This window comes from Leguminivora glycinivorella, chromosome 12 (genome assembly GCF_023078275.1).
Source record: "Leguminivora glycinivorella isolate SPB_JAAS2020 chromosome 12, LegGlyc_1.1, whole genome shotgun sequence".
Lineage (NCBI taxonomy): Eukaryota > Metazoa > Arthropoda > Insecta > Lepidoptera > Tortricidae > Leguminivora > Leguminivora glycinivorella.
The window spans coordinates 7,304,712-7,322,461 of record NC_062982.1 but is presented as its reverse complement, the minus strand read 5'-3'; the positions used below and the strand labels follow the sequence as shown (position 1 = coordinate 7,322,461).

The following is a 17,750-nucleotide window of genomic DNA, read 5'->3' as shown; positions in this document are numbered from 1 at the left end:
TGTTAAAATATTTGAAATTCTATTCATAAATTGTTTCCTTTACACTTTGCAATCTTTACATGTATAAGGTTTGCAAATTGCATCCTTTTAAACCCTAGATTATTTTTTGCAACTACGTGCAAGGTGTGATTTTCATATGATTTATTAACTATTGAAATATTTCTTTTAAAGTGGAAATTAATATAAATCCTACCCTACCGGTACCTTTAGCTTGTCTAGAAGATTTGTTTCTAGAAATACGAGTGTTGGAATTAAATGTTCTGTATTCCTGATGTTGGGAAATAAACAGTATGTATTTGAATTGTAAATATAATCCTCAGCTACAACATCTTGTCCACCCAGAGCCCTATTAGGAAACAGTGAGATATTTCAAAATGCAACCATTATCATGATAACTCTTTGACATCATTGACGTTTAGTTCCGTGTCTAGCCGTGCAAAGAGTTACAGGTGCGACACAAGTTGTGTCATACAACACGACCGTGTCAAGATCTTATAAAACAAGTGCAAGAAATAGATGCAAATACTTAGATATTTTTTTAACATGTCGGTAGGAAATAAACATAAGGGTATATTGGTAAGTAAGCAATCATCAAAGCCAATCAAGAGTGAACAGGCATCTTCTGGGCGAGCTCACTCCATCGTAGGCCACGTCTTTGCCTTTGGCTAGTCTGTGGCCAAGAGTAAGCCCATTTATATAATAAAAAAAAAAGCCAACGGACGACTTCGTACTTTGTTTAATATATACCAATTATACCATTAATACAAGGTAAGGTCAAGGGGCTAAGATGATGGATGATGATTTGAAAGAGATAACACTATTACAATGTTGCCACTTTTTAATTTCTATTATTTTTGGTCAGACTGTCCCTAGTACCTACATTCGATGTGCCCATGTGCCCTTGCAGGGTTCATGTCAACGTACATTTTATTTTGACACTTTTATAATTGACGTAAAAATGCAAAATATTTAACATGTAAGGTAAACAAAAACCACAAGTTGTCCATTGTTTTGGAAATGTTGGGGTTAGAACACGTGTCACTGTCTTGCTGTTCCTATTGTTTGTTGAAATTGTACACGATACGGGACTTGAAGTATTTACTTAAAACACCAACAGAAAAGCAGTTACATAGGTACTTTTATGTAGGAATTTTAGGAATAAAGATAACTAAGTATAATATAGTTCTGATCTGTCGTAGGTAGTACTTCTGTACCTGTCGTAGGTAGGTACTTCTGTTTATCAAACAATGCATACCTATATGTATAAGTCCTATGTTAATGGTCAATATCTAAATATCATCTGAAGAATCAGTTAATTGTTAATAAGTCGCTTGGCAGCAAAAATTGCATTTATTCAATGAACCTTTTTGGCAACGGATAGTCTGGCGATATTTAAGAATGAATCTATCTATAAATACAAATAAATCCGGCCATATTTCCTGAGGTCTACTGACTCATAATAGTGACGATTAACCATTAAAAATGCAAACATTACAAATTACAATTGATACATTTAAAACAGATTTACTTTACTATAACTAATTACTTACAGATTACTTTTGATGCAGAACCTTCGTAATATTACCTACCCAAAGTAGAAATATTATAAAAAAAATAAGTAAAAATATTATTAAAAAAAACTATTAACTATTTATTGTAAAATAAGTAAGTAGAAATATTATAAAAAAAAATTAAACGTGAACAATTAATAACGATTGATTTATCTCGTTACCAAATAACTCCGTGTCCTTTATTGCGTTAGTTGTGTTGTAAGAATAAAGGAAAACATTATAATCAGATGTCAGGAGGAACATGGAGCCGGTAGTATTAGTAATTGGCATATAATTAACCGGACAACTAAAATATTAAACGGGAAGTTATGTCGGCCATATAATAATATAATTTGGCTGTGTTTTAATATTGTGGCGACAAAAAAAATATATGAGCCTCAAATATTGAGCATCATTACTTATTATTGAAAAAACGGCAGCAAATTTCAAGCGACAAAAATATTGACGAGGAACATTAAACAATACTTTGGCGACTAAAATAATAATTGGCACCTAGTATTGTAAAGCGTAAGATTTTTAATATTTGTAGTCATATAGATGTTAGCACCTAAATAATTATACTTAGCTCAACGTTTAAAGTAGTATTTAAATTGCGGAGGCAACTAAAAAAATTACTGGGAAGGTTTTTTTAAAAAACATATAAAAAATCGTTTCTTTATGGAAACGATGGTCTCATCGGAAGATCAGCGCTGGAAGTCACCAGCAACACGCTGAAGTGAGGCCATTTCGTGGCACTTCATTCCTTTCTGTCTTGTTGTTATTATGTGTATTTTGTCTTGCCTGTGTTCACGAATAAATGTTTATTGTATTCAAACATCGTATTTGCGACCCGTAAACCACGGGTAATATTTAAATATCTCACATCTATTTTCGAGCGAGTTGCAAGCGAGGGAACGCGTACATAATTCGTTATTTTATAATAAGTACACAGCAAAAAGGAGTATATAAGCTTCTAATTAATGGGTCGGTAACGCGCATGTGACACCCCTTGAGTTGCAGGCGTCCATAGGTTACGGTGACCGCTTTCCATCAGGCCGATCGTATGCTTGTTTGCCACCGACGTGATGTTCAAAAAAAATTGCCATGATAATCGTATACATAGTATAATATTACAAGAGCAGAATTATTTTCTGCTAGCAAAAAGTGGGTTAGGGTTAGGTTATTTTTTTAGTAGAATATAAGTCCTACCAAAATTGCTAAGTATGGCATAATTCTTTGTATGAACGTACTCTGTATGAACAAAATAACGATAGCAAAAAGGAAATGAAATACAGTCCCAGAGGCATGCATCCCCAACACACATGACTCGCTATCAAAACAGAAATAGGAAGAAGATGGACAACTTTTTACCGCCTAAATATTATGCAAACAAAAATCTACGCAAGTACTCTTAATTTAGAAGATTAATTTGCTCATCAACATTATGCCAGCCAGTTTTATGCCAAAGCACATTCTGAGTAAGGTTTCCCTGCCAAAAAAATTAATCTTTCAGAGTGATGTTAAGACTGCGTAAGGCTAGCCTTAGAGTCGATAGAGTAAACGTCATGAAAAGTTAAATTAATTGTATCAGACGAAGTTGCCAGCACCCCCAAACACCTAATTTCTTACCCATAAGTATAATATTTTGTCGACCGTTATATTTTATAAGAATCGTTTTTTTTATTAAAATGACAGCTCAGGTGATGAGTGCCGATGTATAAATTTTACATGTACTTTCTATGTTAATTTGCTATATAAATATTTTAAAAGAACTGTATATTTTATATCAATAGACAGCCGTTTTCCTATTAAACTGTATATCTTAAATTGTTTCCAATATAATAATTCAGTTGCCAAATAAATAGTTGGTACTCGCGTCTGAATAAACCGTAGCCGTAATGACATTAAAATGCTACCTCATATTGAAATATTTTGAGTTTTAGTCGCCAAACTATTATTTTTGATACCCATTTCTATGGTTATTTAGTCGCCCGGTTAAATACGTGCCTTAGTAATTTATGTAGAGCTAAACCTGTATTAATTGCAAGCTAATCATTACTTTATAATTTCCGAAGTAACGGCATCCTACGCGGAGATCGCGATAAGAAAGATATGCCGCATGCGCGAACGCGAAACTTCTTCAATGAACCTATTGTGGTATTGTGATCTGTCGTTCTAGCCAGTGCTGTGCAACCGGTGACCGCGATTTGCCAGTTTCGGTCGAACCCGCGGCACGAGTGGACGTGTCGCCCTCTATCAGCCATTCCGCTGAAACTCTCCACCTATTTCCGATCCAAATGTGCTTTTGAATGAGACTGTACCAAAATTTATGAGACAAAATGTGCAACGCGCTGTGTTTCGCCCTAATCGCGCTGTCTGTAAACCTAGTGAAATCATGGGGTGAGTAGTAAAATCAGCTGATACGCGGGAGACACGTGCGTTTTTTTTCTGTGTTATATAATAATTGAAGGTTATTGTTGAACTGAAAAGTGTTAATATGGACGGTTGGGTTCGTTGTTCATTCAGTTAATTGTGATATTTGATTGAATAACATTAATAGGTTGTCAATTTATTTGGCGCCACGGCACCATTGCCGGGGGACCGCTAGTCACGTAGGCCACTTCGGTGCTAACCGACCGAGTTAGAAAGCCGCTAGCTCGGTGGATGCTCGTGGGTAAACAGTGCAACTAAACTTGGTAATGTAGCATTCCTGTAATGTGGAAAACTGGAAAAGTGGCGTAGAGCTCAGGGCTCAGGCTTACGTTATCTTGAGGGCATGTAAACATATCGATCATATTGAAAAGATCAATACTAATATTCAGATGATAATGTTTGTTTGTGTATACAGCATGACGTGTTAATTATCAACATGCGAGTGCTATTAGCATTACCTACAGTAGTTACATCAAGCTGAATATTTATGATAGGAATAGGTAGACAGGTAGGTATTTACGCACGTAACCGTGAAAATATATACATACAAGGTTTCGACGCCAGTGAAAATTAAAGACAGAATAATTATCGCTTTCTTGCGTATAAGTATAAATAAATGTGTGTTTATTTAGTCTTCTGAAATAACTTCAGAATACATGTAGGTAGGTGTATCTAGTTTACAAATTTTTATCATATCATTCAATGTAAACAAAATCGCAGGCTGTATGTAAAGGTAAATAGGTGGGTAGATAAAAGAATAACCTAAATTTTGTATGTAGGTACACTTTATTGTAAATAATTTGGTGTACAAAGAACTTATTTCGCATCGTTGCTAATTTACCTAGTAAAGGATGAGTAATTAAGTTTTCCTAATTTATATTTAAAAGTAATATGTATATATAATATTGTCTTCGGTTACCGCGATTAGTTACTCACTTAGGGTGAAATAAAACTATGGAAACGGATTAAATCGTGTATATGAATTTAAAATTCATATCCCCATGATGGGGATGAATTTTAAATTCATCATACTTACGCGATTTAATCCGTTTCCATAGTTTTATTTCATAAGTAATATAAGTATAGTTTACATACGCAGTAGGTAAATTATTTTTCACCACACCAACTGTTAAAGGCTTACTTTGCTATTCGAAAACAGATAGCAAAATTGCATTTTATCCACAAGAGTGCAAAGTAATTTCATACAAATTTTAACTTGATGTCTTAAGCAGGCTGGTAGAATTTACCTACAAATGATGATTTTGAATCATAAATAATGAATAAATTAATGGATTTGATTTTATTTGATGTTTTATAGTGAGTATTTTGTTCGTGTTGGTGTGGTGAAAAATGTTGTGTTTCACTCGGTGGCAAAGTTTGTTTAACCTTCGTGCCTTGAAACCCTCGCAACGCTCAAGATTCCATTTTTTGAACCACTCGCTACGCTCGCGGTTCAATATTGGAATCTTTCGCTTGCTCGGGTATCAATATTGGCACGTGCGGTTAAACAACAACTTTGCCCCCTTGTAAAACAAATAACTATTAAAAAAGTTTTGCCATTATGGGGCATACATTGATTCATTGACAGATGTCAAACAAAAGTGACATAACAAGTTGGAAAAACTAGGATTTATAAAAAGATCAGTAAGGTACATCGGGGCAATTATTATTATTGATCGAATATATTATTGATCGAATTTTTCGAACTGAACACACGTGTGACACGTGCAATAATAAATATTTATATTATGACCAGAGTGGACACTATGTAGGAGTCGCTGTTTTTTTAAGTTAATTATACATACCACTTGACAGACTAATCTAACATGTGATATATTATAATACATAAAAGAAAACTAAACATCAATATCAGAAATGAAGAAAACACAAACACCTTTAATTAAGGGATTCGGGCATGATTCGGGTAAAATAATGCTGTTATCGAAGTCAAACCAGTATACAAGGGTGCAAAGTTGTATTTTAACGCCGAGTGTGGAATTGAAAAACGAGCAAGTGAAAGGATTCTATAGTTGAACCACGAGCGAAGCGAGTGGTTCGAAAATAGAATCCTAAACTTGGCGAGTTTTTCAACACACGAGAAGTAAAATACATTTGCACCCGTGTGTAACACAAAACTTTTCCCCTCACTATAGCGAGGAAAGTACAACGCAAAAAACGCGCTTATCACTGCTTCCAGTAGTTCCACAGGTGGTAAAACATCTTCATAACTAAATTAACCCACTTTTATCAATTTTAAAGCAAAAAATTTGGCTATATTCAAGGTCAAATTACTTTATCCACTAGTGGATAAAATGCGTTTTACGCGCTGGTATTACAGGACATACATACCACGTGTTTCCGAGCTAGTGAGGGGAAAAAGTCTTTTTGAGAAGCTAGCCTGATTAATTGATTATAGAGTCTGGCTAATGAAAATTGATCCCGCAAAATCGTGGCAATTTCAAAAATATTGGAGTTGGCAACACATTGATTACGTGGATTAATTTTTTATTATTTCTAATTTATTTGCAGCACTTATTTTATTACTATTTATGCTTTTATTCATTATTATTTATAGATTACGCCGTTAACTTTTACCGAAATTCGTTAAAGTGACAGTCACATTGACAGATGACAATCGATGATACGACATCCAGAGTTGCAATTTAAATAAATACTGGGCTCAACTTTCATTAGCCAGACTCTAACATTATACACAGAACGAGTGGAAAATAAGAAATGAAATGAAAAATAAGAAGAGTCATTTGCCCAATTGACCCCAGTGGATTACACAAATCACAATACAATTGACAGTGGGTTTACACGATACTAGGGAATGTTCCCGGTTATAATTAGCTTGGAACTTGGAATACAATCAAAGCCTTGGCAAAATAATTAATTGCTATTATCAACTAAGATAACGCTTTGACTTAATTTATGTCTCATTGTTAATGTTACAATACAATCTTACAATAATTGATAATGGCATTTTCTCCGAGATCAAGTGACAGAAATAGCTAGACCGAATGATTTAATGTGATGCAGAAAACATGAATATTTACGATTTATTTATGGCTTAATTAAGCTTCTAATTGTTGGTCTATTTTCTTTTCCTCTTTCGTGCTTATTTGTAAGAAAGAAAAGAACAGCTCAAACAGGTTAAGATGAACCGAAAGTGTCTAGAAAAGTTGTTAGTAAAATAAAGAAACGAAGACAGACTATTTCTAAACGAAAACTCGTATGGACAATTGAACATACTCCCCATAAGTCAGAAGACTTATAGAGCTTATATACAGACGATAATCAAGCACAGCTCGCCATGGAAAATGTAGTACTTAGGTCATTCTCAGAGTACTTCATGGTACCAAAAACACTATAACTACGCTCTTAAACTCAAATAGCTGACACGAGGACATGCTGTGACATGGTTGAAACAGCCATCAAGCTGAAATGAGACTGGGTGGGGCATGTCTGTTACTCTGTTATTGTTTGCCATATACCGGGTGACTTTTGGGAAAAAACAACCAATTCAACCCCACGAAATCTCGGAAAAACTCGAATCGATAGTTTCCGACATTTATAAAGTTCATTATCAATTATCATACAACATACAATTGAATTTGAATTAAATATCCAAATTCAACTAACAAATTAAGTTGTATCACTACAGTTATCATTCTCACATCGCGACATTCCTCTCGCTTGGCCAATGGAAAACCTCCTGTCATTACCTAATGGTTTTTCAATTATTATACATTAGGGCATCAACCTATTACTAGGGCACCATTCAATTCGTTGGCCGGTGAGGTCAAGCGCAAGTCTTTCAACAACTCTATTTAAATTAATCAATCACTCTACGCTCTTATCTTTTGTGGAATTTCTACTAAAGAAATGTAACAGTGTAAATAGTACTAGTTGAGTCTTGCCCAAGGCTATATTTTTTTACTTTTAAATTTATTCGAGACGTTTCTACTGCTTGTACTTTATTTTCTAGTAATGGCATTTAGTTCTAACAGTTCTTTCGGCCAGTGTTAGTCCCTACCCCAGCTTAGGAACTAAGAACACTAAACAAATGCTCTTACCAGGTTTCGGTCCCAACTTCCCAAGGCTCGTTCACATGCAAAGTTAAAAAGAATACCATGAAGATATTTTTTTTTAAGTAACACGACCTCTTCTTATTCAACCTCTGTCATCTTTCTGGCCATCGACAATAGCTCTTATCTAGGGCACAAAACTGGGGCACGGCCGGCAAATTCGAACATATAATAATTATAAGACATTTTATTAAATAATTATTATGTACTTGAAACAGTTTTCGCGAGGTAACTTCTACGGAGCGTGACCGTAGTTATCATCGTTCATCTACGTGGTCGTTAACACAAAGATTTATGTAGTAATTTTTAAATCAACAATAAAAAATAAGTGGAATAAAATGTATTTGATGAGGTCGAACTTTTGGGGGACATTTGCAATGCAACACATACCTGCTCCATTTTTTGCCTACCTTCATAGATAACAATAATTTTATGAATAAAGAGGGTTATTGCCGGTACCGCTGTTTTTAGCTGAAGATAATTCGTTTTTAGTATTGGGCAGCAAGTTATTAGACGATGGTTAGTTACTGGTAAATTACCCTACCTGTGTACTGAAAGAAATCAGCATCATAAATCACGGAGACAGTGGTTTTTTTTTAAATCCAATACAAAGGCATCGTTATTCCGTAACTATAAATAACCATTTAAAAGTAAAAGCGGATTCTTTTCATCTAAATCTTAGGTCTCCGACCAATTCATCAAAGCAATGTTGCCTTTTTTGTAATCTCTTCATAAGTTAAAAACCATTAAAAACGCATTCTACTCAAAGCGCGTAAGTTTGCGGCGTCTCGCGTCTTTTGGCCAAATTCACAGAGCATCGACCTTACAAAGCTGTTGTTCCTACACCTACATGAGAATATTCGCCTCCCAATAAAATAATATGAACCAGAGCATATCCAGATTAATTAATCCTTAGGAAACCATTACAAGTTTTGGTTGTGAAATGGGTAATGTAATTTTACATAAACATTACCTTACCTAAGGTACAGCGGGACAAATTTCGACTGGGGGGCAATTGTAACTAGTTCATTTTTTCCATTATTACACTATGATATAACCGGTGGACACTATTTAATAATACAAACATAGTAAATAGTAATACATGGAAAAAATGGTCTGAGACTATGGGTTCATATTCATACGTCACAGTGTATTATTGAAATTAGTTTGACAATTACACCAACTAGCTTTTTGCTACATTATTAGAAAAACATGTAAACTGGGGATCGCAATATACTGGTGGTCCTAACATTATAGGTAAGGAACCGATGTAAATAGTAATTCTGGACCGTTATGAAAACATTCTTCTAGGAAACTGTTTTCGTGGCATTGAAATTCAGAATGACCTGCACGGGAAGCATGGTCGCGCGATAGACGATAAAATATCAGGCCGTCCCTATCGCACTTACAAATAGTGCTGGTCTATTATCAGCTTTATCATTTATCAATTTCGGGATTTGTTAGATTTTTAGCGGATAATTACAAGCGAACTGTTTTTAATCCCCGACGCAAAAACGACGGGGTGTTGAGTGTTTGTCTGTCTGTCTACCTGTCTGTGTGTGTGTGTGTGTCTATCTGTGGCATCGCTCCACTCGCTCCCGAACGGATGAGCCGATTTAGATTTAGTTTTTATTTGTTTGAAATCTAAGTTAGTTGGTCGACTATTTCGGGTTTTTAGGGTTCCGTAGTCAACTAGGAACCCTTATAGTTTCGCCATGTCTGTCTGTCCGTCCGTCCGTCCGTCCGTCACGCCAACAAAGTACAAAAATAAAAAATAAAAAATGTTTTATTAGGGTACCCCCCCTACATGTAAAGTAGGGGCTGATATTTTTTTTCATTCCAACCCCAACGTGTGATATATTGTTGGATAGGTATTTAAAAATTAAAAAGGGTTTACTAAGATCGTTTCTTGATAATATTAATAGTTTCGGAAATAATCGCTTCTAAAGGAAAAAAAAGTGCGTCCCCCCCCTCTAACTTTTGAACCCTATGTTCAAAAAATGTGAAAAAAATCACAATAGTAGAACTTTATAAAAACTTTCTAGGAAAATTGTTTTGAACTTGATAGGTTTAATAGTTTTTGAAAAAAATACGGAAAACTACGGAACCCTACACTGAGCGTGGCCCGACACGCTCTTGGCCGGTTTTTTTTATTTTAATTTTGTGGTTAGGTTATCACATTTCCATTCTCCCTTATAGCCGAGGCATATTTAATCTATACGTCTCAACGAGCGTGATTATAGTACAATAGTTTGTGTAAATTAGGCAAAATATGTAAGAAATTGCCTTAGTCACGTATCACTACATATATAGACCAAATGTTAGGTATGAAGCAGGCACGGCAAGGTCAGATCTACTCAGCCAAAAATATTCCAATATTTATAAACATAATCGTTGTCGCTAGATATTATTTTTAATTCCCATTATGCTTGTCAAAACTTCGCAGTTTGATATTGATTTTGAACATATGGAACAAATTTGAGCACCGATTAGATATTATCTCTTTTATTAAATGATAAGGAAATAACTTGATTTTGACGGATTTAGATTACCTAAGTACTTGAAACACAAAAATAACCTGACATACATATAGACTAAATGTAAATGGGGTATTAAAAAATATGGGATTAGTGATTGCATTCTTAATCGATAATATTGATTTTCTTATCAAGCTGCTTTGACGACCGGTCTGGCGTAGTTGGTAGTGACCCTGCCTGCTAAGCCGCGGTCCCGGGTTCGAACCCCGGTAAGGGCATGTATTTGTGTGATGAGCACAGATACGTATTTGTTCCTGAGTCATGGATGTTTACTATGAATATAAGTATTTGTATATTATACATATCGTTGTCTGAGTATCCACAACACAAGCCTTCTTGAGCTTACCGTGGGACTCGGTCAATCTGTGTAAGAATGTCCTATAATAATATTTATTTATGAATGTTTTTCTCTAGTAAATTCTGTAAGAAATGTCATTGAAATCAATCGAAATTTCTAGTCCCCCGATTTCAATGGACGTGTTTGCATTAACATTCACATTTCCACACGCATTTAATTAGGTATTTGTTATTTACAAACAATCGGAGTGTAACTTGGGAGGAACAATTGTTTTCGTATGTAATTTTATTTAAACAAGAATGCTCACGTGGAGGTTTCACGTGACAACATCGCAGTAATGGTGGACCTTTGCCATTTATTTATTTTTTATCACCTTTACACGAGACTTCAAGAGGTCTAACTCGATGCGGATTACACCAAGCCGGTATTTAAAAGCCATATCTTCATATCATGCTCAAGGATAATTAATAATTAATATGTATGCATTGCTTCTTCTTTTCTTATGCGCACTGGCGTGGCGTTGGCGTCTATATTTCTATATAACCCAGCAACCTTCAAATCAAGGGTGAACAGGCACCTTCTGGGCGAGCTCCATCGGAGCTCCTCGGCTAGTCTGTGGCCATGAGTAAGCCCATTTAGTTTTTAAAAAAGTTTATTCTTCCGATACTGTCATATGTCAGATGTGGTCTTCGACGGATGCTCAAGAACTTTCCTCGGGATTAGCCAGAAAGCAATAGAGTGCAGCATCCTTGGTGTCAAACTGCTATTAAAAACTCTAGCTTGCGCTAGAGATTATCGTCTTGAACCGATTCGTTGCGTGTTCCATTTTCGAAAACTTTACGCTGTGGGCGCTGTGGCTGACACGCCTCTGTCATCCGCACAGAAACTGTTAATAGACGCGCTTTACGTGAGTGTTTGCGTGAAAGTTGGAAACGATAAAGATAATTGATTTATCTTCATTAATGAAGCCCTTGATCACAAATCACAATAGAAAATAATTTTTCCGATAAATTTTCTCGCGTGACAGAATTTCACGGACAACCACTATACTACAATGTTAAGACGCAACAGGAGGGGACAATTCTCTATACAAACGCTATCAACTATTTCCTCCCTGGTTTTTGAAACAACAGCAGTCTGAACCGAAAAATCAAGGGTGAACAGCATCGATTGTGAACAGGCATCTTCTGGGAGAGCTCACTTCATCGTTGGCCACGTCTTTGCCTTTGGATAGTCTGTGGCAAGGAGTAAGTCCATTTATAATATTAATAAACAAAAAACCGGCCAAGAGCGTGTCGGGCCACGCTCAGTGTAGGGTTCCGTAGTTTTCCGTATTTTTCTCAAAAACTACTGAATCTATCAAGTTCAAAACAATTTTCCTAGAAAGTCTTTATAAAGTTCTACTTTTGTGATTTTTTTCATATTTTTTACACATATGGTTCAAAAGTTAGAGGGGGGGGGACGCACTTTTTTTTCCTTTAGGAGCGATTATTTTCGAAAATATTAGTATTATCAAAAAACGATCTTAGTAAACCCTTATTCATTTTTAAATACCTATCCAACAATATATCAAACGTTGGGGTTGGAATGAAAAAAAATATCAGACCCCACTTTACATGTAGGGGGGCTACCCTAATAAAATATTTTTTTCATTTTTTATTTTTGCACTTTGTTGGCGTGATTGATATACATATTGGTACCAAATTTCAGCTTTCTAGTACTTACAGTTACTGAGATTATCCGCGGACGGACGGACGGACGGACGGACAGACAGACATGGCGAAACTATAAGGGTTCCTAGTTGACTACGGAACCCTAAAAAATCTAGAACTTCTAGAATACTTGTACAGAGGTCAACGTACTCGTACTAAATAATGTTAAAATCTTATAAGCCCTTGACGACTACGCAAAGCGATGTTAATCGGTTAACCAACTCTGCAGCATCCAAAAACAACAATTGATTTTAAATTGATAACAAAGCCATAACAATTTACGTCAATTTTCTTGATAATATCTATCATGGTGCGACCTATGGTTGTTTTTGAGCATTTATCTCATCGCACTATGTTTATATGGTGATAGATAACCTCTGCCATGGAATGGAATGCTACGTGCTGAGCGGTAAGAATCAATGTCAAGGAGATAAGAGTTCAAACAGATTATTGTATAATTATAGGCACAGAAATAATTATAGATATGGACGGTGCCTTATTGAATTTGCCAATGTCGCGAAATTCTTTACATTCCTTACTTCAATGATGTCCTTATTATGGAGATATTGGTAAATGATACATTTCTGCAGTATATTTTAAATTGGCTTTTTCGATAAACTTCAGATAAAAGTGGAGGGACATGATATGATGATAACGATGATTACGGACATAAAATTTGTCAAAGTAAATTCGTCAAATTTTCAAACCCTCAGTGTTTCTACTCGTATTGCTTCCATTCCATTGGACTACACTTGTAAGTACTTGAACATTATTTTTTCGCACAAAGTGTGCTTTAGGCACTGGTCCCACCGCGAGCTAGTAAGCTATGATATGAGCTATCGGCTATAAAAACGAACAAAAAATAAGCACTCCCGTGTAAATAAAAGAGACACGGCGATGTTTATAGTTACTCGCTCAGCGGTAAACTATCAATATCGCCGTGTCTCTTATTCACACGGGAGTGCTTATCTTTTGTTCGTTTTTATAGCCGATAGCTCATAGCTTACTAGCTCGCGATGGGACCAGTGCCTTATAGCTTGTAGGTTCCTATAAAAAGCTATCAAAAAAACTAGAAGGAATCTGCATTTCTAAAATTTCTTCTACCTATTTTATTTCTATCTATTCATTCACTTTCCATATAAATATGTGCCAATTTGTCATAATTTCTAAAACCAGTTATATTGACAAATCACGCAAGAATATCAATAAAATGCAAGTGAAACCGACCTACTTCTACCGGTTTATGACATCGAACAATTCGAAAATAGAATTGAACATCGCTTGTCGACCCATGAATGGTCACCACTCACCAGTGTCAACTTTTGAAATCCCATTTATACTCCGATAGTAGGACTGACAGGATTTGAGAAGTCCTTATAGTCCGATCAATCGAGCCAACGATTGATCGGACTCTAGTCAATCGGACCATGCGACCTAAGGGTAATTTTTCAGTAATAACTGTAATTTTGGTAATAAGAAATTCCAACTTTAAATTGGAATATGAAAAAATATTTTTGAAAAGCTCTTTCATTTCATATGTAAACACAATAGGTATAGTTCAAAAAACTTTGATTTTTAATTTTCACTTTTGCTCCCCAAAAGTGGGCCCTAATGATTAAATATTCTTTATTTAAATTACATTGTCTTCTTTTGGTCACAATCTCAGTTCAGTATGTGTCATTTGTTGTTACCTACATACACAGTGTTTTTATTGAATTCCGTTAACTTCGGCATATAGTTAGGTCCATTATAAGAAACAGAATAGCGTAGTTAGTTTATTTTAATTTGTACCTTTTTTCTAAAAAACACCATAAGTACACCTGCGATATATTATGTTACATCAGTTGCTGTTGATAATTGTTCTTGATTGTGTTCGATATGAGATTGACATGTCACAGTTTTGACACTTAGTAGAGTTAATTGTAAAGCCCGTTTCTCAAGAGCAATTGGTGTAACATCTATCGCAGAAAAATTATTTAAAAAAAATTACGAATTTAAGAAAACTAACTACGCTATTCTGTTTCCTATAATGGATCTAACTATATAACGAAGTTAACGGAATACAATAAAAACACGGTGAATATTACCGCCAAGATAAATTGTAAAACCATGATGACCAACTTCTCATATACTTTCATATAAAATATCTACATAATGTATATTTGAGTGCCTATTCTCAACATGATACTTGGTAACAATAGGTAATAAGCGCAACAATTGGCCGCGTAGAGAATTTGCTGCAAAAGCTAATGGAAGGTGACACCGAAAGTTTTCCGACGAGGCGTGGGTCACGTACGCCAATACAGAGTGAATTTTAAAACTTGTCAAGAATCAGTTGTAGCTAAATTGGTGACATTTCAAAATTAGAGCCTGAGGATAGGGGTGGGAAGGGGGTAGGGGTTTCTCGGTGTAGTAGGTACTTGAATTGGAAAAACTTGCAATATACAGTATAGTAATTATTTGCAAAATGTGTAATGATTATTTACATATGTGGATAAACCAATGTATGTAGTACAACAACATTGATATCAAGTAACTTAATACAAAATCCAAAAATTAAATAAAACTATTTTAAAATAATAACGTTTACGCTACGAGGCCACAACAAAAGGGCTTAATTCCCAAAAGTTCGCATCAAAAGTGCTTAATTCTCAAAAACATATGGTAATTAAATATTTATTTAGGTACACATGTTACGTTTGATGTAATCATAGCATTAACGTCAACTTACAATATTACAATTTTGCAAGTTAAATATTAATTTCAAAACCAATACCGTGGAATTATGTTTTTCTAAATTTCCCAAAAAAAGTTCAAAGTGGAAATAAGCCCTTTTGAAAAGACACTCCTCAAATGGGAAAGTGTGTGTGTCTGTTTGCTTGTCCGTCTTTCACGGCAAAACGGAGCTACGAATTGACGTGATTTTTTAAGTGGAGATAGTTGAAGGGACGGAGAGTGACATAGGCTACTTTTTGTCTCTTTCTAACGTGAGCGAAGCCGCGGGCAATAGCTAGTTTTTTCTAATTTCTAATGTACTTACTACAAGAACTATGAATATGACGTAACCTTACGAGATATAACTGATATCATATAAAGTTTTGAATTTGATATGAACTTAAAAATCGTTAAAAGCTTCGCCCTTGTTTAATACTACCACTGGAAAAGTTGTACAACTTGTTCATAAGAATATGAGATGTAATTACATATTCAATGTATGTACCTAAATGAGACAATGTGATGATGCTGTCTAAATCAAGTGATTCTGAACATGATCCGTAACAATAGTATAATAACATGCGCCAGCGCACTTGACCCACAGAATTTGCTGCAAAAGCTATTGAAATGTGACACCGAAAGTTTCTGACGTGGCCTGTGTCACGTACGCCATACAGGGTGAAATTGGAAAACGCCATTGCCGATTAAATATCTTATCGCCATTGAATACTTTTGAGACAAGGTAAATGAGATATTAAACAGATTTTACTGGGATAAGATTAGATTTTAACTTTAGTGCATGGATGGTTTCATAAAACTCGAAGCTGATTACTGCGAATCCAAAAAAAAACATTATAAAATGTAACATGAATGTTGGTGAAATGCACTTTGATGGGGCAAGAAGCATCGTACCAAAAGAATCTATTATTGTAGGTGCTATAGGTAGGTAATCCATATAACTACTGTTTTTCTTCTTACATTACATAATAAACTATATTCCGCGGATCTTACCCAACATATCTTCACCAATTATAACTTTTCCCCTCACTAGCTCGGAAACACGTGTAAAAACGCATTTTATCCACTAGTGGGTAAAGTAATTTGACCTTGAATAAAGTCATATTAATTGCTTTAAAATTAATAAAAGTAGGTGAATCTAGTAATAAAGATGATTTACCACCTGTGGAACTACTGGAAGCAGTGATAAACGCATTATTTGCGTTGTAGTTTCCACGCTATAGTGAGGGGAAAAGTTTTGTGTTACACTCGGGTGCAAATGTATTTTACTTCTCGTGTGTTAAAAAACTCACAAGTTCAGGATTCTATTCTCGAACCACTCGCTTCGCTCGTGGTTCAACTATAGAATCCTTTCACTGTTTTTCAATTCCACACTCGGCGTTAAAATACAACTTTGCCCCCTTGTATAACAAATAACTATTAATTTATGAGTATGCTTTCATTACGAACATGTCTCAAATTCCATCCTGTAGATTCTATTGACTTCTGGGCACTGACCACGTGACCACCCCTGGGCACGCTGGATTCGCCCTTGTCTATAATAACAGTCTACAAAATCATGTTACTGTTGACTTTTTACAATAGATAGGTCTCATCATATTAGGTTTACCATATAAAATTGTCATAACTTATGGAAGCAATTCAGTAACATATCTACATAAATAATATGTACTTTTTTTACAATAGTGACAAAAAAAAATTATTAGAGTCAAACAAGAATACATTTACAAAAATTACACTTCCAACCTTAAAATAAAACAGTACTTAACACTACTCCCATGCGAAAATTCATCCGCAACGCAGGCTTCGTCAGGTGGCCACAAATCCAAATCAACAACATGCTTCGTCAAACAAACCAATGATGATATCCGCAACAGGCTCCGTCATATATAAAATAATAACTTTAAGCTAAATGAAACTGTCCCGAATCGTACCTAGTTCAAATGTCCCCATCACACCGGCAGCGTTACCACGCTGAATACTGAATAGCCAATGAGATCTGTTGGACCAGGTACGATCCGGACCGAGGGTCACATCCCTTGTCCCTTAGCCGCCGGCCCAGTAGTGACAAACAATCGGTTGGGGAATTCTGTTTACCTAAAATGAAACGTAGACACTTTTCACTCCCTCATATGTATCACTATGATTGTCATTTTAACAAAACAAAAGGCAAAAAACCTTAAAACTGACATGCGCTATGCAAAGTTTTTGTACATATCAAGATATTGTTCTTCATGTTTTTACATTGAAGATAACAATACGTAATTCGCTATCTCATGTCAAACAAATTATGTAGTTTGGAGGTCATAGTTTCTTTATTATTGCGTAAGAATGCGAGTAAACAATATACGTAATCTAATTTTGTTATGGTAATTTAATTACAATTTTAAAGGTTA

At 35.2% G+C, this 17,750-nt stretch overlaps 1 protein-coding gene across 1 annotated transcript in view; it reads left to right on the top strand.

The window, feature by feature from the left end:
• The first annotated feature begins 3,756 nt into the window (after positions 1 to 3,756).
• The window catches only part of LOC125231736 (protein cueball), a 30,931-nt gene continuing 16,937 nt past the window's right edge, over positions 3,757 to 17,750 (top strand). Inside the window, 1 exon segment of the mRNA XM_048137298.1 lies at positions 3,757 to 3,950. Coding sequence (XP_047993255.1) covers positions 3,890 to 3,950 — 61 coding nt within the window. The 5' untranslated portion in view covers positions 3,757 to 3,889.